Source organism: Phascolarctos cinereus, unplaced genomic scaffold (assembly GCF_003287225.1).
Source record: "Phascolarctos cinereus isolate Bilbo 61053 unplaced genomic scaffold, phaCin_HiC Scaffold_4;HRSCAF=312, whole genome shotgun sequence".
Classification (NCBI taxonomy): domain Eukaryota; kingdom Metazoa; phylum Chordata; class Mammalia; order Diprotodontia; family Phascolarctidae; genus Phascolarctos; species Phascolarctos cinereus.
The window spans coordinates 327,472,803-327,496,319 of NW_027555847.1; the positions used below are offsets into that span (position 1 = coordinate 327,472,803).

At 40.7% G+C, this 23,517-nt stretch overlaps 1 protein-coding gene across 1 annotated transcript in view; it reads left to right on the forward strand.

The window, feature by feature from the left end:
* Positions 1 to 19,598, forward strand: part of ADAMTS6 (ADAM metallopeptidase with thrombospondin type 1 motif 6) — a 339,960-nt gene extending 320,362 nt beyond the window's left edge. Inside the window, exons 24-25 of the mRNA XM_021007265.2 lie at positions 1,874 to 2,030; positions 15,958 to 19,598. Coding sequence (XP_020862924.1) covers positions 1,874 to 2,030; positions 15,958 to 16,067 — 267 coding nt within the window. The 3' untranslated portion in view covers positions 16,068 to 19,598. The remainder of the gene's footprint in view (positions 1 to 1,873; positions 2,031 to 15,957) is intronic.
* Positions 19,599 to 23,517: the final 3,919 nt, after the last annotated feature.

Sequence of the window (23,517 nt, forward strand, 5' to 3'; positions counted from 1 at the left end):
AATAAGTTACAGAGGAGGTGCTACTCTGTATCCCTGGAGGGAGTGTCATTTTAAGGAGTCCCTAGACCAATGAAATCACTTGTTCTTTTTTTAAAAAAAGTCAATAAAGTCTTTGTTTGGTTATACATAGGACAATCTGCCCAACTTTTCTCATACTCCTCCCTCTCTCGTCCAAACCTGTGCCACAAATTGAAAATAGTCATGGTAATTACATTCTAAAAGATCTTTTAGTGAATTTTATGGTGACTTTATTTGTCGTTCTTTCCTGGAAACTTGAAAATGAAATATTTCTTTATGGATCGTGTCCTTTTTCACTTGGCAAATACTGAATTTCCCTTTTGGTTTGGTGCAGATGAATCCAAAATGGTTCTGTCATGTTTCCCTCATGGCACACCAATACCGCAGACACTATCAGTAGGATTGGATGTTACATTTAGGTTTCTTGCTGAGCCAATCAGCATGGCTTCCATATACTCAGGGACATTCCATGCAATCACTTTCAAAATCCCTTTTAGCCTGGGGAGTGGAGAATTGATTTTTAACAAGTTAACAAATAACTGTCTACTCTCATCCCAGGGAGTTTAGATTTTTTTTAATCCTAAAAGAAATAAGAGTCCTGATGCCTAGAGAAGGTGTCATTAAGAAAAACTAGGCTCATGAGTTGGTATAAAAATTTACTTGGTCCCTTGAGGTATCTTTAAATTCCAATTCTTTTAATATAACAGTAAAATCAGACTTCAACTCTATGGTTGGGCGAAATAATGGGAAAAAGAGACACTTCATTGACCAATACCAGGTTCGCCCTCTAAGACCCTGTAGATGTCCAAGTTCAGATGCATGAAGAAACACTTGCTTCTTTTTTATTGGTCCGGACCCTAAACATTTGAAAATTGTTACCCTTGTATTATTATCTGCTGTGGAGGTATTGAGCTGCGTTGGAAGATATGTAATCTGACATCATAATATTTGCCCTGGATAGTTAACTTTCTTAGAAATTGTGAAAAATGGTATCTTAAAATGTTCCTAATTGTTACCTTTACTCTGTGTGACTTCTTAGGTGGTTGCCTCCTCCTAGTCTTCATTCTAATCAAGGCCCCAAAATAGAGTCACTGGGCCAGGGTTTTGTCCTACTTAGGTCTCATCACTGTAGTTAGGGGCTGAACTAAACTAAAGGACAGTGGGCATTCATTTGCCCAGGAATCTGGCCTACAGGTTGACCTACACTGTTTTGCGATTTTCCAGGTAAATAGAGAACAACAATGACTTTCTGTCCTTGAAAACAACCTGGAAACACTGATTAAACCCCTGTCAATCTGGGAATTAGTCTGTCCCCTTTTATTGATTCAATGTTTTATTTTAACTTGAGAAGAGTCCCAAGGAGTCCTGTATATGGTCTTTTGGGAACTATATCACCTCTATTTTCTGGCATAAAAAAGGAAATGAAAGTCTATGAGCAGTAACATTGTACACTTGTCTGGGTATGTCTCTCTCCAGGGAACTTTAGATGTATTGGGAGTATCATTTATGTGTGTAATGTTCTAGAATATAACAAGACAAACTATTTGTGCACCCCAGGCAAAACTGGAGAATTACATGAGACCCCCTTGTCTTTGAAAACTGTGCTCCCTATGTGTGACTGTGTGTTGGAGGCTTTGAGCCTTCAGTGGGAGATATGCAATTTGACTTATCACAGAAGTAAATAGATGTCATAAAATTTTAATTTTCAATAGAACTTTAATGCCAGAATTTCCTAGTATTAAACTTTTTTTATAAGAAGTATATATAAGTATATGAATTTACAAGCATAGAGTCATCTTGAATATCTCAGAAACCAACAAAATCAGTGTTTTCTTTCTGCCTCTTCGGGACACAGTGTTCTGCTCAGTGTGGACTTGGACAGCAAATGAGGACCATTCAGTGCCTCTCCTACACGGGGCAAGCATCCAGTGATTGTCCAGAAGCACTCCGGCCTCCGTCGATGCAGCAATGTGAGAGCAAATGTGACAGTACTCCCATTTCCAATACTGAAGGTAAGTTGCAGATGGATCAACATAAAGGCAGATGTGATGCTCCCTGAGGGACCCTTTCCCCTATCAGTGTTGTATGATCCTGACCTAGTTAACAACATGGGAGCTGGTGAATCCTCTTGGAGACATCAAGGGAGAAAGGAAAGAGCACAGGCTTGGAGACCCCGGCAATGGTTCTGATGTTAACTAACTGTGTGATGTGACTTTCAGGCATTGCATTTAATTTCCCTGGGCATCTGTTTCCTCCTCTGTTTGTTTATTTTTAATGGAGGCTTTGAGTAAGTAACCTCTGAGGTTCCTTTTTCAGCCTAAGTCTGAGCCTCACATGGTGCATTTTCTCTCTAATCCTGTTGTGCTGCTTTGCTGATAACCGAAGTCTAAGAATGACCTTTGATGATCCATTCTTTAAAATGAGACATTTCTGTTTACTTTCACACAGCAATGGATTAACTCCATCTTGAAGATTAGGCTTCATGCTTGGTAAAAGTATAATGAAAACATATGTTTGAGGCTACTTGTGTTTCAAATGCTTGTACTCTTTCCTCATTTTTCCAAGGAGGAAGTTCATCACTGAGCCTGTTTTTAAAGGGGTTTGGGGGATCCAGAAACTTTCTCTTCTTAATGTTCATTCAGACATCTCTTTAGTAATTCCAGACACTAACAGAAGAGGGATGTTGTGATCCCAGGGGGAGAATAAGGAATACAGAAAGCTCTTATAGTCTGATGACAAAAGCTTCTGTTTTAAGTCTGTTTTATTTATTCACTCAGCATTTATTGAGCACCTACTGTGTGCATTTACCTACTGTGCTGAGCCCTAATGGGGCTACAAAGATAAAGTAAGGATGGATTGTCCTGTGTGGTTTGCTTCAGTCAGTAGCTCACTGGCAAGAAAGGGGACACATTTTAGGAAAGACATTGACAAACTTGAAAGGATCCAGAGTTGGTGAAGGGCTATGAGGTCAAGCTATATGGGAATTGGCTGAAGGAAATGAGGATGTTTCATTCTGAGAAGAGAAGACTTTGAACACATGGTAGCCATCCTCAGGTATTGGAAGGACTATTGCATGGAAGATGCATTAGACTTAGCCCTAGAACTAGCAGGAATGGACTGAAGTTATAGACAACGGTGTTTGGGTTTGGAGTGTAAGAAAACCCTTTCAAACAAGTTGTGCTGTCCAGAATTGAAATGTGCGCCTTGGGGTATGTAGTGGGTTCCACTTCAGACAGAGAGCTAGTGAAGTGGACAGAGCACCGGGTCAGGAAGTCAAGAAGACCTGAGTTCAAATCCAGCCTCTAACACTTACTAGCCATGTGACCCCGGACAGGTCACTCAACAACACTCAACCTGCCTCAGTTACCTCAGCTGTAAAATGGAGACAATAATAATGCCTACCTCACAGGGTTATTGTGAAGGTAAAATGCGATATTTTTAAGGTGCTTAGAACAGTGCCTAGAATATAGCAGGCAATTAATAAATATTTTCCCTCCTCCTTCCCTCACTCTTCCCTAGAGACATTTAGGGGAGGCTGACCACTTCACAGAACTATTGTAGAGGGGAGTCTTGGCCTTATATGATCTCAGGGTCCTCCCAGATATGAGATTCCATAATTCTGTGGTCATCAGCAAGTGCATGCATATGCACAGTGTCTGATGCCAAAGTTTTGCTCAAGGCCATTGATTCTTATTAAAAAGAACATACATTAAGAAGGCCTCAATGTGGAAGTGAAATATATATATTCAGTGAGAGATTGTAAGTAGAGACCTCCCTTGTACTTGGATTTGTCTCCTCTGTGGGCTTCTAAAATGTATGTAAATTCACTGGTTTTTAATCTCTCACAATTTTGCCTTTGCCCTTGGGAAGCAAATGGATTGGTTTCTACCTGTGGGCTTCAACATAGATTCTTTTGTGTGTGTGATTGTGACTTAAAGACTTTTTATGGAAACAGAAGCATAGGAGGCTAAATCATTTTGCCCTTAGCCTCCAGCCTAAGAGCAGGCACTTAATAAATATTTTTCAAATTTAATTAAAAATAAAACTCCAGTTGGATAAAAACCACTGCAACAAAAGTCTTTGTATTTAAATTCATTTTGCTCCCCATGCCTTTCTTTTTCGTCTGTGTATTAAGGGGCAGGCCTGAAATTTGGCTCTGAGGTCAGCATGCCAAGTTCAGGACATATAGCAAGCAGGCTTCTGACAAGCAGTGTTATCTTTCTTCCAAATAGAAGATCTCCTTTTGATAATATGACAGTGGACAACTTTATTAATTGTAAATTACCAACAGTAATTCCAGCAATTATTCCCAGGGGGTAAGGGGATTATTTTTCTTATAGGAAGTAAGAGTGAAAGGATAGAAAAAGGGCAAAAATGTGTGGCTATCTCAATGTCAACTAAGTCATGAAGTCTTAATACTAGTTGTGTTTTCCATTTTTGATTTACAAGTGAAAGCAATGTCATTGATTGGAAAGTAGCTCTGAGAAGCAGCCTGGCTTGATGAGTAGAAGAGTGAGGAAGATATAGGTTCAAATAATGCCTTTAACATAGTATCTCTATACCTGTGGGCAAGTCAGTTAATTTCTCCCTACCCCCAGCAACTCTCTTTAATAAAATTATAAATTGTGGATGAGTTGCCAATCGAAACTGGGAGTTCATTACTTTGAAGAAATCATAAGTCCAGACCAAAAATAAATAAAACTAAAGTATCTATTGCAAGGCTTGCCTGGGAGAGAACTCCACTCTAATCACTGGCTGGAGGGTGAGTTCTCTGACATGACCCATAGTATATCTAAATGTACAGGTTACCTTGATTTCTTTTAGACCCTCCATTTCTGCTTATTTCTCCAAAAGCTTTTCTCTGGTAGATGATGATTATACAGGAAGACACCAACAATACTTATGAAGTTGGTCATATGAAGTACGGTGTACTGGGAAGAAGGAGTGTTATGTGATTCTAGCCCAGAGTGAGGTCACATGTGGCCCTCTAGGTCCTCAGGTGCAGCTCTTTGCATCCAAACTTCACAGAACAAATCCTTTTAATAAAAACATTTGTTCTGTAAAACTTGGAGGCAGTCAAAAGGCCACACCCAAGATCTAGAATCTAAACCATCATGGTATTCTCCTTTTTCCTGTAAGCTTTCTTACAATTGGTTAGGATTTTGTTTGCAGATTCTTGGATGTTTAAAAGAGATCTCTCTTGGCCATTTATCCTACCTGGCCTAATTGCTTGTTTTCCATGTTAATCTGGAAATAAATGGTCAGGCCATTAATGACCTTTTCACCTCCCTGTAAGAAAAAGGAGAAACAGAAAATAATTAATCTCTTTTGGAGATTAGCATGACTAATCTTAACAGCTTTATTTTATGAAGTTTTTTTTTCTCACAAGTACAAAGAGTAGATTAGTCACTTCTTTGCATATTTCATATCAAATGCAGATAATTCCAGTGATTCTGCTATAAATTGTTTTGTGTTCTGTTTCTCTTACAAAGGAGTATATATTTCAGCTTTTTAAATACCAGGAGTCGTTCATTCTCTCATTCGTTTAGGGAAAAAATCTTCTATCTATAAAATATTATTAGGGTCTGGATGGAATATAAAGATCAATAGGTTATAAATTCCTGCCCTCAGGGAGGAATTTAATACAAGATAGAATATTAAAATGCCATGAGAGAGAAGCAAAGCAAATATTGCAGTGATCAGAGAAGAGAGAGATCACTTTTCCATTGAAGGATCAGAGAAGGCTTTGAGAAGGAAGTGGCATTTGATTTAGTTCATGCAGAAAAGATAGGATTTCAGTAAGTGGAAGTTGTGGAAGGGGGATGAGCAAGAAGTTTTAGAAACAGAGAATGGCATGCATGGTACAGTGATGAGTAGAAGAGTGAGGAAGATATAGGTTCAAGTAATGCCTTTGACATAGTATCTCTGTACCTGTGGGCAAGTCAGTTAATTTCTCCCTACCCCCAGCAACTCTCTTTAATAAAATTATAAATTGTGGATGAGTTGCCAATCTTGATTGAAGAACAGTGAGTAAGGCATTTGAATGGAACCTGAGGGTAGCACTGAAAATAATGAGCATGAGGAAAGGAAGGTGCAAATGGGATAATAAAAGCAGTTCACGTGAACATAGCACTTCAAAAAGTTCATTGTTCTGGGGCAGCTAGGTGGCGAAGTGGATAGAGCTCTAGCGTTGGAGTAAGGAGGACCTGAGTTCAAATGTGGCTTCAGACATTTGATACTTACTAGCTGTGTGACCCTGGGCAAGTCACTTACCCCTGATTACCTCACCAAAAAAAAAACAAAAAGCAGGAAAAAAAAAGAATTTCACTGTTCTTTATTAACATTTTTTCATTTGAACCTCAGTATAACCCTATAAAATCCATGGTTTTATTATCCCCATTTTTTTGTTGTTGTTCAGTCATTTTTCAGTCATATCTGACTCTTTGTCATCCCATTTGGGGTTTTCTTGGCAAAGATACTGGAGTAGTTTGCCATTTTCTTCTCCAGCTTATTTTACAGATGGGGAAACTAAGGCAAACAGGTTTAAGTGACTTGTCCAGGGTCACATAGCTGCTAAGTGTCTGAGGCTGGATTTGATCTCATGAAGAAAGGGACATTTTACAGAGAGGAAATTTATGGAGGAGGAATTTGAAGTTAAGTGATTTGCCACTGGCACACCCAGCTAGTGCTAGCATAGATGTAAAAAGAAGAGAGAAGGCCAAGAGATGGGAGAGGAATAGTGATTCTGAAGTGCCAAGAAGGAGCATCCCTCTTTGTCCCATGGGTGAAAAAACTGCCTTGTATTGGCAAGACCTTCGAGGGAAAAAAAGATGCCTGTAGAGAGGCAGGTTTCAGAGCTTTAAGCTCAGGGCTTATGGAAAAAGTAGAGGATATAGAGATATTTGTTGGGAGTAGAGTAAAGATTATACTGCCTTTTTGTGTGAAGGTTAAAGCAGACATGGAAAAGGATAGTTCTTAAATCCAAGCTGGGGGAGTCTCTTGAGCTCTAAAATATCCCTATTTAAGAGTTCCTAACTTCCTTTCTACATTTTACTACAGTACAATGTAGCATGGTAACAAAGGGAGGTGAGTGGAATCTTGAATATTTTCATAGCTGCTAAACATCTAGTGATTGCCACTAAGTCAGATCACAGCCACCTTTAGGGAAGTTAAATGTGTTAGGGGTGGGGAACCTGCAGCCTGGAGGCCACATATGGTCCTTTAGGCCCTCAAGTGTAGCACTTTAACGGAATTAAGGGCCATACCCGAGGACTTAGAGGGTCACACATGGCTTCGAGACCCGAAGGTTCCCCACTCCTGCGTTAGGACCTAAAAGGGCAAATGAAAATAGTGGCATCTGAGGCAAACGAGGGGGGGGAGAGAGAGAGAGAGAGAGAGAGAGAGAGAGAGAGAGAGAGAGAGAGAGAGAGAGAGAGAGAGAGAGAGAGAGAGAAAGAGAGAGAGAGAGAGAGAGAGAGAGAGAGAGAGCGCTAAAGAAAAGTTTGGAGGCATCGTGGACAGAGAAATAACAACAGAGAACTGATGTGGGGAAAAGAATAGGGAGAGAATGAGAAAGAAAAAGGAAAGTGCCAAGGAGGAGTAGGGAAAACAAAGGGAGATAGGACTTGTCCTGTTCAGCATCTGCTTTAGTTGTTTTCTTCTGAAAAGCCTTCGGCAGAGAGTTAAAGCACCATAGGCTAGGCTTTGACAGACTGCCACTGATGAGGGTAACATTACATAAGCCACTGAAAGAGAATTACAGGCAGCAGGTATCATAGCATTTGAAATATTATTCAGAATCGTTTTTGGTAAGTACATATGGCAGCTGGAACCTGACTATTCAAGGTCATCTGAAACTCTATCCAAAATGCCATTTTCTCCACCTTTCATGCAGTCTTGGATTTCCTTGTAGTTTATGTGGTGTGTCCTTTCTGTCTCTCAGTAGCACAAGGCACTCTGTCATTCAGTATTTATTGTGGTTGTTGTTAACAATTCATGGTGTCCCTTTTGATGGCCACAGATGTCAGGAAAGGAGTAGTTAATGTATGTGAATTTACTGGACCAGACTAACTAGCAGTGGCTTTTGTGAGTATCTGTATTTCTGAGTATCAGTGGCTCTGCTAAAGCTCTTTTCTGAAACCCTGTAGCCCAGGCTGCTTCAGAAATCATTGCATCTGTTTTTAAATGGCATCTAATTCATTTCTGGAGTACTCTGCTTTACCCTAGAATCCTTCCTATTACAAAATTGCTACTAAACTGAGAATTTAATGTGGTTGCCTTAAGTTTTAAAAGCAATGAATATGGGCCATAAAGATATTTGATTTCAAAGAAGGAAATGATACCCAGTTTTCTTCTCTGCTACTTCAAAGAATCTCTTACTCTTACTCTGATAAAGTACCTCTCTTGCTTTCCAGCTTACTTTGTCTTACTCTGCTACTTGGGTTCACTTCTTCTCACATACCTATTTTGGAGAAAATATTGGACTTAGGTTGGGAATCTTACTACCTTGTGGTTGAATGTAGGTGGTACATTGGGATGATAAGCCTGGGTAAAAGCAAGCAGAGAAAATATGGAGGTAGGAAAGACAAAGAGGAGTTGTATACTCTTCTTCCAAGAAGGAAAAAACTCAACTGGACCATTCCTACAGTACTGGGAAAATGTCAGCTTATTATTTGCTACCCTTCTTCCAGGCACAACATATGAAAGGTCAGTGTCTCAACAGTGTTCTTTTGTTTTTTAATCAGAAAACAGCACACTGCACCCTTAACCATCTTTTAGTGGTTTTCTCTTTCTTTCCCCAGTCCACCACCCATTATACTCTCTACCATTGTCCTTTATGGTTGGCCTTGTCATGCCAGTGTGCAGAGAAAATTGTGTATAGTAAATTCAAAGCCTTGTAGTTCTGTAGCAAAGATACATTAGCAACTAACTGTATGGCACTGGTTCTTTTAAATCCAAAATCCCCAAATTTAAATTTTACAGGTAAGCAAATAGATAGATGGAATCTTATGACTCTTTAATGTTAGTCACCTCCCACATTCCCTTATAGCATGGTTTTCATAGGCAAGTCCTGTAAACAGAGATAATAGGTATGGTCCAAAAAGTGCTGGTTGCAGAGTGATGAGGCCAAGGTAGACCTCAGACTCTTTTTCAATATAAGCCACTTCACCACAGATCTGAGGAGAGAATCAAGTCCTACAAGTGTTTGTAGAATGAATTGAATAATATGTTTAGGCTACCAGGCTTCTGTTTTATTTGTAGTGACTGGGCTTCAAAGCTTTGAAAAGCCCAATGTAGAACTAACTCCTGGTTTACAAATTCAGTCTGAGATGTAAACTGCATGTGTCTGGGGAAGGGGGGGGGAGGAGGAAATATTGATATAATCATGATATGTATCTCCATGTGTTTCTCATGAGAGAGGTCATCTTTTATTCTCTTCCCCTCTCATCTTTCCAGTGATGCCATCTTGTCCCAGGAGCAACTTCTGACTCCAGTAAAGGGTCCAGTCTCCATCAGTTAAATGAGTGGTGACAAATTCAGGCCATAGTCCCACCTTCCTCAATTCTCCAAGGTCTAGGGGCTAGCTTTATTCCTTTTATCCTAGGCTTTAAGATGGGTTAGTGGATAGAATACTGAACTTGGAGTCAAAAACACCCGAGTTCCAATCACTTCTCAGACACTTACTTAGTTATGGCTCTGGGCAAGTCATTTTACTTTTCTCAGCCTCAGTTTACTCAGATGTAAAATGAAGATAATAATAGCACCTACCTCCCATGGTCCTTGTGAGTAACAGAAGAGATAGCGTTGGAAATCTTAAATCAATGTACAAACGTTTGCTATTTTTTTTTTGGAGGCACCTAGGTAGTATAGTGGGCAAGAGTGTTGGACTTGAAGTCAGAAGGCCTGAGTTCAAATTCTGCCTCTAACGTTAACTAGCTTGATTCTAAGCAAATTGCTTACCCTTTCTTAGCCTTAGTCTCTTCCCCTGTAAAATGGGGATAACAATAGCATTTATTTCATAAGGTTGTTATGAGGATCAAATGAGATAATATTTTTAAAGTACCTTTGCAAACCTTAAAGCCAATATAAATGCTATCATTGTTGTTTTCCTTTCCTAGAAGATCACTGTCAATGACCACTCTTGCTTTCCAGCTTTCACACTTGGACACTAACCTTTATATAGCACTTACTGTGTGCCAGATATTGTCCGAAGCACTTTACAATTATTATCTCATTTGACCCTCACAATAATTCTAGGTGCTATTTTTATCCCCATTTTACAGATGAGAAAACTGAGACAAACAGGGGTTAAGTGATATGGCTCAGTAGAGCAGTGAACTAGTAGAAGAAGTTATGGCCTGGGGCAGAACAAAGAGAAGCATAAAAAAGGATGTAGACAGTAATTCTGCTGCTCCAACAAGTAGCTTGCTTCACTGGGTCCTTTTCCCATAATTCTCACACATCAAGATCCTGACTTCTTACTTCTGTTAAGTATTCTACCCTTGTTTTCCCTTCCCCTCATGCAAACTTGGCATTACAGGAGGATTTCAGTAAGAGCAAAGGGAAGCACTTCTCCATACTTCAACCAGGGGAATGGATAAAGGAAGGAGAATTAAGAGTTGATCGTGTGCCTACCACTGTGCTTGAAAGAATGCAGAGAGAGTAGATACCGCCCATGAAAGAGAAAATCTGGCTCCTTAACCTCCCTGACTCACATTCTCAACTTCAAACAGGATAGCCTATGCAAAATGTTTAAGAATATCTGATAAATAATAACCTCAAATTTCAAATATGGGGGTGATTGAATTACAAAAGTCTTTTCAGCAAGGTACCTTTAAATAGGCTATCCCTAGTACAGTCAACTGTTTGCTTATAGGCTTTTCATAGTAATTCACATTTGAGATTTATGAAAAAATGTATTCACAACAATTCTGGGAGGGAGAAATTGCAAGTGTTATGGTTCCCTGTTTTTCATAGGAGGAAAGTGAGGCTCAGGTTGCCCAGACTTGCCCACATGTCAGAACTAGGACTTACACTTCTCTCACTTAACTACTAAGCTACAGAGAAACTTCAGTTTTAAGAGTCAGAAACTGCTGCCAATTGAAGAGCCATTATAAATCAGGATGAAACAAATGAAATTATAAAGTAAATCCTAAGAAGAATTTGAGTTATTTTTCATATCACTCTTCTTGTAGGAAGCCAGCTTGTATTGACATAAGGGCCTTAGTTGGGAAGACTGATGAGTCCTTGTTTTCAAAGGGCTTTGAAGATAAGACACTCTATTGAAGTCACCAGCTTTATTATTAATGCCTGTTAAATTCATCAGGGTAATGTTGCTTGTAGACTGTTTAAGTAAATTCAAAAGCCCAAGGAGTCACCTCTCTTAAAATCCAGCTTGCTTTAAAGCAAATCTATTGCTATGATTCCATCACAGTATAATTACATTGGAAGCAATTATAACCTGGCCAGAAAAATCATTAATAAGCCAGGCCCAAGTTTAAGGTCATTTTTAAACTCAATTTAATTTATAGAATTTGAAAAGAAAAATGTGTGTGTGGAGGGGGGGTTTCTGCCTCAGCTTATAAAGAAGCAAGATGAGATTGGCTAATTCATTATGCTTTCCACCCAGAGCACTTTTTTGTTTTGTTTTGTTTAGGAAAGATTTTTCTCTCTGTCATGCAGTTCAGGGTAGCAGGCCCCATGCAAGTTTGGAAATAGCTCTAACTTTTCTGTGGGCTTTCACCTGCCATGGAGGTGACTTAAAGAACCAGAGCCATAAACAGGCAGAAAATTCCCACATCTGCCCATTCAGGTGTATTGAATCCTTTTGTAGAACTAAATATTGCAGAGGTTAAAAGGCCAGTCATGGTTTGCTTTGTTTGCTGAATAGATTTTCTTCAACACAAAGATGTAATAAACTAGATTCTCTCAGTCAGGCAAAAATATGAATTAAGTGAAGCTGGTCTTTAGTGCCTGGGGCTTCCCCTTTCCAGTCCCCTTGCCAGCCAGGTTCTAAATATCTTTAAGCTACCCAGGGGCCCCAGTGTAAAGCATCCATACTAGCCTGCTTCCTCCATTCTCCGGCTCTTCCCTAATGACCTTTTTCCCCATTATAGCACCTGTTGGATATCCATTCCCTCAGGACTTGAAGATCATACTACCATAGATTAGGACTGTAGAATGTAGAGCTGGAAAGGACCTTAGGTGCCCTCTAGTTCAACCTCTTCCTTTTACAGATGAGGAAACTGAGCCACAGAGAAGTGAAATGACTTTCCTGTGGTCACACAGATGGTTAAGTGGTAGGGCCAGGGTGCAAACATAAGCTGTCTCCCAATCTAGTGCTCTTTTTTCTCTGCTTCATGAATAGGTAATCTGAAAAATTACTCCCTGCTAAAGTGATGCATATGCTATTAATTATTAGCTAATAATAATAGCTAGCATGTACATACCTCTTTAAGGTCTGTACAACAACCCTGTGAGGTTGATGCTGTTGTTATCCTTATTTTACGGATGAGGAAACTGAGTCACATAGATGTTAAGTGACTTGCCCATAGTTACATAGCTAGTAAATGTCTAAGTTAGGATTCAAACTCAGGACTTTTTGACTCTAAGCCCTGTACTCTATCTACTATGCTATCTAATTTCCTCAATACTAATTACTAAGTGGTATATATTAACTTGCTAAACATCCAGCAGTGCATTTTAGAAGCCCCATGTTATAACTAGCAAGAAGCAACTCATGGTTGTGACCCTCTCAGAATCTCTTTAGAGCTGCTGACATGGACCTTGTGGTGTCCTTTCAAACAAACTGAATTGGGTCCCACTCCAATTTCCGTCAGGCCAGTGCTATCTTAACTATTCCCTCTTGTCAATTAGGTTAGAAATTGCTTTAGAAGCAATAGAACAATACTGTCTCCAGCTGTTCCCTTTTTTGAGGTTCTGTGAATGGTTTGTCTGGAGGTCTAGTGCTTTGTGGGAGTGCCACTGTTGGCCGGACTGTGGGAGGGAGATTTTATTTTTTACCTCCGTCATAAGCCTGAGGACTGGGGCCCCTTCACTCTATTCACAGCAGCCCCAGTTAGGGGAAAGAATTGGGCTGTATCTGTTTATGTTTTGCTAATCCTGACATTATATGTAAGGACCCTGGCTTTGCAACACTCACTTTAATCAGATGCCAAAGTCTGGCAGTCTTTAAATATTTACCCCTCTAACCATGGCCATTTATCTAAAACCAGATAAGTAATCCATTCATCTAATAACCTTAGAATAACTAAAGTGCCACAGAAAAAATGTTACTGTTAGATTTGTTCTTTAAATCGATGAGAGACTAGCATTTTCACAAGCTCCTCAGCCATGCTGGCAGAATTGGGAGGTGTACATAATGGCCATGATTGGGGTATTTTTGATTGACTGAAGGCTCATTAGTATTTCATGGAAATGGAAGATACGCTCCTTTCGTCCCCCAACTGAGCAACCTTTTAGCACCACCATGGCAATAGGCAAGTGTCCTGGTGGTCCAAATAAGTCAGCCTATACCTTTCATTTTCTTTTTTATATTTTGACAAAGATATCCCAGATTAAACCCAATTCAACCAATAGCACCCCCCCCATCAAAGTCCCAGAAAAATATTTGAAAGAGGTGTATCCCAACTCAACTCCAACATTTACTAAGGACATAACCACGGATAAGTCAGGTAATCTCTCTGAGCCTCAGTGTCCTAACCTGTAAAAAATGGATGGTGATCAATACTCACACTACTTATGTCACCAAGTTGTTGTGGGGAAAGTATCTTATAAAACTTAAAATGTTCTATAAGTTTGAGTTGTTGTTAGTCTTATAGAAACCATGCTGGAGAGGCGGCAGGATATGCTGGAATGGTGGGATGGGGTTAAAGACAGGAGAGAAGTCTGACTCCTTTGTAAAGGGAGGATAATTAGGTCAAATTTTTCTTGACTTGTTAACATGGTGTTGCTTGGACACATGGGCTCCTGCTGTTTGCAATGCTGATTCATTGCAATAACAAGGACTTATTAAGTCCTACTCTCTTCAAGGAAGGTATCAAGCTAGGCATAGTAGGAGATGAAAAACTATTTTTCCATTAAAATTTTGTAGCCTATTTTTTTGTGAGCACTGTAATCATGGAAGGAAAGAAGGAAAAATGGTTCCCAGGACTACGAAACTGAAGGCATAGTTCTAATGTAGGTCTTGCCATTGGGTGCTAAAATCTGATCTCTTAGATCCTATTTTTTTCCCCTCCCATGGCAAAACTTGAAGAGTTTCCTCACTCCCACTGTAGTTGTGTATCCTCTGCTGACCTTCCCAAGAAGAAATCACCTTTGAAAATGTGATAGGAAGACCTGAGGGAAAGCCCCTCTTGAAACTGTGACTGATTTTATGGTGCCATGTACCCACGTCTCCTTCACCCAAGGATACAGCTTTCAAAAAGCCTTGCTTAAAGGATGCTTTTTTTTTCTTTTCTTGAAATTAGGAACTGTAGGCAGTCTCCACCTTTGAGGAAAGAAATAACCTTCTTCAGGAGATGTTGCAATGATGGTTGGGTTTCACTGTAACATCTGCAGGTGATTTTGCCACTCTGAGATCAGACTGTCAGTCCCTTGACCGAAAGTTATCAAGCAATTTGGTCAATTCCGTCCCAAGCAGATGTGAACTGAAAGTTTAGAGTAATGGAGATATTTCCAGTGCTCACTCTAGTTTGTCCTTTCTATTTATCATCAGTAAGTTCCTGTGTACTGTGCTGCTGGGCCTCATCGAAACAGAGGTTTCCAGTCAGTATTAACACCCTCACACACAGGGAAAAGATACTCCTGTTGAGGTGATAGCGGAGGGCCCTTCAACCTTTGTTGTTATTTTAATGAGGGCTCTCCCAGGAAGCTGACTCAGAAACAAAGGAAACAATTCTATTGAAAATGCTGGGATTTCTATTTATCTACCTGGAAAAATGAGGATACAGGGTTTTCAGAAAGTTAGTTGCTGTGCTTAGCAAGTATTTTTAAATCTAGATGAAAGGGGCCTGAACAGCTGGGAACAGGGGTGAGATCTCTGAGGGGCTTAGGCCTCATGCCCATTCTCTTCCAGCTTTCCCTTCAGGAATGAATGCCTGCCTTACTTTGCTCTTCATCCTCTCTCCCCTTTTTGCCCCTTCCTCCAGCCTCTCCCTGGTTAGCCTCAAGGTGGGAGATAACGATGTGGAAAGGAAGCCATTTATTCACGTATTGGCCAGGAGGCTAGTAGACTTCGGTTGTGACAAACTCAACCCAGAGGGGAAAAACACATAGGGAAAAAAAAGGAGGCCATGTCTCATTCCCAAATGACAAAAGACATTTCCACATCTTTCTGTAACCCACAGGTCACTGCCACATGAGGCCAACCACTCAGCCCTCATTCTTTGTCTTACCAACTTTTCATTCTCCCAGGTTCATCCAACTTCACTGTTGCCAGGTTTCAGTGGTTGGTTGTCTTGAGACATATGTACCTCGGTACCCAGCAGGGTGACTCCTGTTTGATTTTGGATAACCTTGCTTTGCTGAATAAAATAACCCTTGAGAAAGAAGCAATAAAAGTGCTCTAAGAAAAATGACTCATGCTTCCAAGCTGTCTAAAGTGATCACTTATCCCAACAAATGGTAATTCTTTCAAGACACAGTGGGCATGCACCATCCTTATAAAAGTCTGGGAGAGGAGCCTTGCAAGCATTTTTTGATTTGTGTTAAAATATATCAAAGGCATCTATCTACTAAGCTCCCCAGACAGGGTTGGCTGAAAGCAAAACAAAAACGCAGACCCCCGAGATAGAGCGGCTCTGGTGGATGAGGCCATGTGGACTCCTCTCTGTCTAGTGCCTAGGTCGTCTAGCTGCTTGTGTAGGGATTTGCTTCTGTATCTCTAATCATTTCCTGTTTTCTGCCCCCATTCATCAGAGTGCAAAGATGTGAACAAAGTGGCCTATTGCCCATTGGTGTTGAAGTTCAAGTTCTGCAGTCGTGCATACTTCCGACAGATGTGTTGTAAGACGTGCCAAGGACACTGACCCACAGAGAGCAAGAGAGAGAGTGCGCCTTGTTATTTCACCGTGGAGATGTGTCCATCAAAGAGAGCCACCCAGAGGAAGGAGATGGACGTCCTTGCGAATGCATTACCCTGTGGAAAACGTAACCACTGGTCAGCCCCAGCTGACAGGATTTCAATATTATTTTAACTTCTGTGAAGTGGGATTTATTGATCCAAAGTGCTGGACACAGTATAAGGAGGGAATGCCAGGTGGGAGAGATCCAAACAACACAGAGAGCATCAATCACTTACTGTGGAACTGTTGTGTTCTTTCAAGAAATAGCCCATTTACCTCCTTGGACCATTAAGAGAATTTTTATTATGGACTTAGCAATGACACTGAATCCATTTGTATTTAAAACTGTTTAAAATGTAGCTGTTATGACTTGGTCTACCATGGAAGTAAAGAAGATTCAGAAATCTGAAGTCATAGCTTAAAAATATTTACTGTATTTTATCTCACTACAACAGCACCACAGTTTAAATTATAAAACCAGGCTTTGAAATGTTATTTAAGGAGCAATTATAAATCAGAAGTAAAGAAAATTTGTATTATTTTTCTTCATTCCACCTCATTTCCTTAGGAGTAATTCCCCTTTTCTGAACACTGCTGTGAGCCATTTATAAAATGCTATTAAACAAAGTGACAATGAGGGACAGAGTGGAAGGCAGTGCACCAGGTGCTGCGACTGGGCATGAAATACAAGTCTATACATTCAGTGCTAAAGGTATGTAGCCATCTTGCCACTGGACAAGCGAAGCTGAGATTTCTGTTACTCTTTTAAGGGAAAAGCATTTCAATTCCATAGAGAAGCCAGACTCAAGGTGCGATGGAGACTGAGCTGCCAGGCCCTGGATTGCCACTCTATGGGCAGGATGCCTGGCTTCCTATTTTGGCTTCTCCACCTGACCATTGTTTACATCAGTAGCCACAGAACAGCTCATTGCATTGTTAGCCTCCAATTGGACTTAGAAAGAAGATATGTACAAAAGATAGCCTGGCTATGTCATAATAAGACAGATCTTTCTGTAAACTATGTTGACAGTTCAGTGGGATCCAGATACCCCCTTCTTTGATATGGTAGAAGGGCATTTATTTATAGGAGAGCAAGAGTGTGTGTGTGTGCGTGCATGTGTGCACATGTGCTCATGTGCTCATGCTTTGGGGTGTGTATGGATAGAGCACTGTGTACTTAAAGGTAAACCTGCCGTTTCTGTGAGCGTTAGAAAGGATTGTAACCAAAGAAGAAAAAAATTCATGAGGACTGTCGGTCACTGTAACTTCATTTCATTACTCCTTTGAAGCATGGGTTTCAGTTTGTTTATGGCTACTCTGAATTGTGATTAAATGTGAAACCCTGTTCCTTGGGCAAATCCAATTCTAGAATTCAATGAATCTGAAAACACAAAGGCCAGCTCTTTTTCTTTCCTGTCCCCACTCCCCTGTCCTGCTCTACAAGAAACTCAACAAGGAGATAAAGAAAGAGTATGCTTATTTACCAGAATATTTTGTACATGAACACTTGCATTTGGCAACAGGTACTTAATGAATGTGCTTTTGTATCCCACTCTGCAGACCTTCATTGTTGTAGCAGTGCGATTACATCATGTGAAAGTCAACAATACCTTGTGCTTAAGACTAAAAACCCAAATGGCATTTTTAGGAAGTTGTACTGGCAGTGAAAGAAAATCTTAGAGCTCAACCCAACTCATCCATGTTAACCCAAACAGCATGTCAGATGCGTCCCACACACCCAGTAGGAACTAATGGGAGTGAGTAGGGGCTGGCTCTCTCTCTGTCTCTGTCTCTCTGTCTCTCTGTCTCTCTCTCTCTCTCTCTCTCTCTCTCTCTCTCTCTCTCTCTCTCTCTCTCTCTCTCTCTCTCTCTCTATCTATCTATCTGTATCCATGTATGTGTCTCTCTGTTTCTCTGTCTCTTTCTGTGTGTCTGTGTCTATCTCTCTGTCTGTATCTGTCTTTTTGTCTCTGTTTCTGTCTATCTCTGTGTCTCTCTGTGTCTGTGTCTTCTCTGTCTGTCTCTCTGTGTTACACACACACACACACACACACACACACACACACACACACACACACACACACACACACACACACACACCCTTTTTCCCCTAAAAGGAAAGACAAAAAAATCATACTCTTTTTCTTGGACTCTGAAAACTAACCAAACTCTGAATATTTTAGGCTAATTTGTTTGGGATGCTGTTCAGCACACTATTCTTAAGCATGATCATCCCATCCCATCGCCAGCTTTCTCTTTCTACATCACAGCAAGCTTCCAAGTTTCCCAAATGTGCTTTTTGTACGGGGTTAGGGAGCCCTTGATGGTATGAAAGTGGTTCCTCACCTAGGCTTTTACATACCACAGACCTGGCAACCGAATTTCATCTGTCCTCTTCATGTGGTTACCTTGGTGCTAGTGTGTCCTGGTGAGGTCAAGAAGAGAGAAAGATGGGGCTCTGGTAACTTCCAGGCACAGATGGCTCTCAGGATCAGATTTTTTCCAGGGCATGATTATAAATATTAGCTAATGTTTCTTCATCAAAGGAGTTTTGTTAATATTGCTAACTAGAGGAGAAAGACCCTCCCTTTTTTTTTCTTTACCTCACTTAAGATATTAACTTTGCAAAGGCTGTCCCCATGGGCTCAGCTCGATGCTCCGTCTGGTGCTAGAACACAAGGGTGTCCAATGTTTACTGGTCAACTTCAACAACACTGTGGCTGGAATTTAGAGAACCCCCTAGAATAAAATCGGATTGCATTGTTAAAACAGGGAACAAAACACAGAATGTATCTGGGTTTGTAAACTAAAGGAGGCTTCAGACTAGGACCTGAAACTGAAACCTGACTCAAAAAAAAAAACCAAACCCATTTCTTCTTTCTTTTCCACAGCACAGTAGGTTGCTGCTGCTGCCGCCGCCTTTGTAATTCCCTCGGTAATCCAAGCTAAACGACACAACATCCTAAATAACAATAGGACCTTCCCAAGAAGCTGAGTCTCGGCAGGCAGGCCCTGGTCTAGAAGTAGGAATAGAGTGTTGATGGCGCCCATACTGCTACTGGGCAGTATCAGCCAGTAGGGTTAATACAGTCTAACAGCAACAACAAAAAGGTAAAATGTGTCCTGGAACTTAAACCCCTCCTGATGGGGTTTAACTCCAAAGAGCCCATTTAATTAGCATCTTTATTAATGGAGTGAATGTCACATAGGTATCCTTAACAATACAGAATGAAATTACCTTTGTATCATTGTGATTAGTTGCTTATTATTTTATACTCAGTATTAATGTGGTACACTGTTATTTTTTTTTTTGCTTTTGTAAATTATATTCTAATTTATTGCCATGTTTCCTAACACTTGTCCTACATTCATCCTCCTGCTTGTAATGAAAACAAAAACTTTGTAACACTTGATGGAGTGAAATTCCACACCAGGCACAGATTTTTTTTTAACATAGATAATTTAGTAAAATAAAAATTCCGCTTATAATAATGATCAGATGGTAGTCGTCTGTTCCCTGAGATGCAGATGGTAGGCTGGCGGCTGCCCTACACTATCCATCCTTCCCTTGGGATATTTGACAAGGGTGGCACAGCTCTCCTAGCCAAGTTATCCAGCTGCCATAAGGCTAATTTGTTGCATCTTTGCTCCTCCAGAGATGTTGTGGGCAGATGGGTATTTCAGCCATGTCTGAATGCAAAAGGGCTCTCTGGTGGGGGCAGGATCCAAGCGCCCAGGAGCCAGCTTCTTTGAGGCTAAGGAGGAAGCCCACATCTACCTACCACACTCCCTTCTTTCTCATAACCCCAAATCCCCAGCCCTCTTTAGTGCAAAGCCAACAGTGCAGAGAGGATGTGCTACCTAGTTTGATCAGTCAACAAGTATTTATTAAGTACCTACTATGTGCCAAGGCATTGGAGTTACAGGTACAAAGAATGAAGTAATTCTCATGTGCAAGGAGTTTACTTTCTAATGGGGTTAGAAATAAATACATATATGAAAATGTGCAGAATAAACATGAAAAGAATAAGGACTTACATATATATACATACATGTATACACACACACACACACACACACAAGGTAGCTCAACACAAGTTAGTTTGGGAGTCAGGGAAGGCATAATGGTTGGGAGGGGGATCAAGAAAGGTTCTGTGAAGATGGTGCTAGAGCTATACCCAAAAGGAAGATAGAGACTCTATAAGACCAAGGTAAGAAGGGAATGTCTTCCAGAAATGCAAGATGACCAGTGCACAGGGACAGAGTTGGGAAAACAAAGAAAAGGATTGGACTACAGAGTGTGGGGGCAAGGGAGAGTGAAGGGGGGTGGGAGGAAAATCTGGTAAGACCAGAAAAGCAAGATATGATGCCTCTAAACAGGTCAATTTTGGATGATTTCCCCCTACTCAATTTCTGCTTATGGCATACACACAGAGTTATAACCCAGAAAAGATCCTATCATGGGCAGTGGTGGTCATTGCTTGTAGAGTGTATGTCTCCTGGGAGGCAGAGAAATGCTTCACTGAAGAGCAGTCATCTGTAGGCTGATCTACAGAAATCGCAAACCATTTCTAAGGTTTATGTAATGAGAATTAAACATATACCATTTAAATTCCCTCCATATATGTAAACTTGTTTTACTTGCCTCCCCCCCCAAAAAAGCAAGAAAGCAATCTTTGTTTCTCGCAGACTATTTCTCCTTCTTCATCTACAGTTGTTTCCAAACTTCCAGCTAAGCTCCTTCCTTCCTTTGAAATGTCTGAAGTACACCATCCCTCCTCCTCAGGTTACTGACCCTCAGTGAGTCCCACCCTCCCAGAAGCACAGTTTACCCTGACCCCAAGATCCTGCCACTCCCCAGGGCCTGAGGATCACCCGGCCACTGGACCAGCTTTAATTCTTTCTGCTGCAACTGTCCAGGTGACTCTCTTCAAGTAAATTAGAAAGAATGCTGGGGGTTTTGTTCATCACTGTTTTTTCAGGCTGTAAGGAAAAATGTGGGAAGCAGCACCATTTTGGAAAGAGCCCCACAGAGAAATTGAAAGGAAAATAACAAAGTAAGGGATATGGGACACAGCTCCAGAGGACTAGACTATCTTCGTGAAGAAATAGTGGAAGAGAGAGAATTTTTTTAGTCAGAATCACAAAGCCACAGAATGTGAGAGCTGATGTCCTTGGAGACCGTCTAGGCCTCACCCCTTATCTTACAGATGATGCACTAAATGAAGAAGTGTTAGATAAGCTGTGAATGGAATATTTTGGCTGCATGATAAAAAGAGATGGAATCCAATAATATGAATGTTTTAAGAAGGACATAACCTTCACCTGTGGGCCTACCCAGCCAGCTGTCTCCAGTGATTTTGTCATGGTTAAGAAGGAGTCAGCTTTGATAGTTACATCCAGTGATGTACTGGTAAATGGTGGACAACTGGCTCCTGAAAAATATGTGATAGGTTTTGAGTTTCATCTGCATTACTAACATTTTATCCATCACTTCTTTAAGTCTAGAAAATCAACATAACAATCAAGTCCTGATTTGTAGCGTCTCCTGATTTCCAAGGTGTAAATGCTCATAGTACAAACTTAACAGTTGGCTCCCTGGACCTGGTTCAGGCCTGCTCTCGGGCACTTTTGGAGCCATGGTAGAATGGAAAGATTACAGGTTCTGGAGTCACAGGGCCAGAGTTCAAACTCTACCTCTGATACTTATTACTGCCTGTGTGACCTCAGGCAAGTGACTTCATTTCTCTACCTCTACTTCCTCATTTGTAAAATGAAGGGGTTGGACTGGATGGCCTGTAAGATGATCCTGTGAGGTAATTTGTACTTTAAAAATACTAACCTGATATTTAAACAAAAATTAAAAAGGGTTTTCCTTCATCCTCGGGGGAAGGGGAGGGATGGCGGCATTATACACTAAATTAGACTTATCTCATGGCCACCCCTCCATCCCTCCTGAACCCAACCCCCTCATGGTGCAGATTGAAAAGGGCCCCATGATGTTATTTGAGACTAGAAATTTGACATTATGGTAAGGGGGATTCCCCCCACCTTGGCTCCGTATTTTGGGTGATTTCATGGTTGTACCCAGGTTTCCTTTTGGATAATATATCACATTCAGGCTTCAGCGGGTCACTGAATACTGGTTTCAGGACACTCAAATTGAAATAAGGCCAGCTGACAAGAACAGCAACTTCCAATTACAAGGATACCAAAACATGGCACAGGATTGCTATGAGAATATTAATCATTCTGGCAACATCAATATCTGGTTATTATTGTGTTGAATTTAATACACTTCAAAAACAAAAACAGCCACTGGGATCTGCTGAACAAAAATGCCATTTCTATCTGAAGAGAATGGAGGGAGGGTAAAGGGTTCTCTATACCTGTAGCTGGAAGGTCCCCACAGGGAAGGGTCCCCATGGGAAGCACAGGGCGAGAGAATTTGGAGAAAGAACCTTTATTCCTGTGAAGGAGCCTGCAGCTCAATCTACTTACAAAGCACACCCGAGGGCTTTATAGCCTTGCCCTACACATTTTGGACCCTTCCAGGTGGCTTTCACCAAAATCATTCTAAAATGTTTGTTTTTCTATCCTATCCTTTTGCTGAACTATCTCAATACAGAAGCATCTTCTATGAGCAGAAGAAGAGCAGAATGGTTATGCTGTGAACTTGGAGGTAAGTGTTGGGGGAGAAAGGAGAAATGACCATTTCTGTAAGGTTTCCGTTAGTGAGCTTAGGATTATTGGGGCTTGGAAAATCTCATCCTTGGGTTTCCCACTGGCGAGCACATTTTTTGACCTTTTGTGGTGGGTCCACAGGATAGAACTGAGTATTCTTTCAATCCTAGGGAAGCCTTTCAAATCTATTTGGAGAGCCACTTTCATTCTCATGTCCTGCTTCTACTCTCTACTTCTTACTCCATTGATATTCCAAGAGAGCATTGGGTTCCAATTCCTTCCTAAATTGAAAGTACCAGAGGGAAAGTGGATACTTTCCTGATTCTAGGATTGAGGCATTGGGAAGAAAAGTGAATGGAAAGTTAAAGAAATTGATTAACTAATTGCTTACTCAGCTGTTTTGTTGTTGATATAATCATATCCATATTTTGAACTAAAATCAAACTGATATGAGTTTGTGTAGACCTTGTTTACAATATTATTTTGTTTCATCTAGACCTGTGATTTCATTGGTCTAGGACTACCAATGCAGATCAGAAATTTTTGGAGAGTTGAGTGAGACACTGAGACATTAAGTGACTTACCCAGGGTCACATAGTCAGTATGTGTCAGAGGCAGGACTTGAACTCTGGTCTTTCCGACTCTAAGGCTAGCTCTCTCTACTATGCAACATTTTGCCTCTGGTTTGATAGAATTCTTCTTGGAATGGCAAAACCGACCCCAGCTCTGC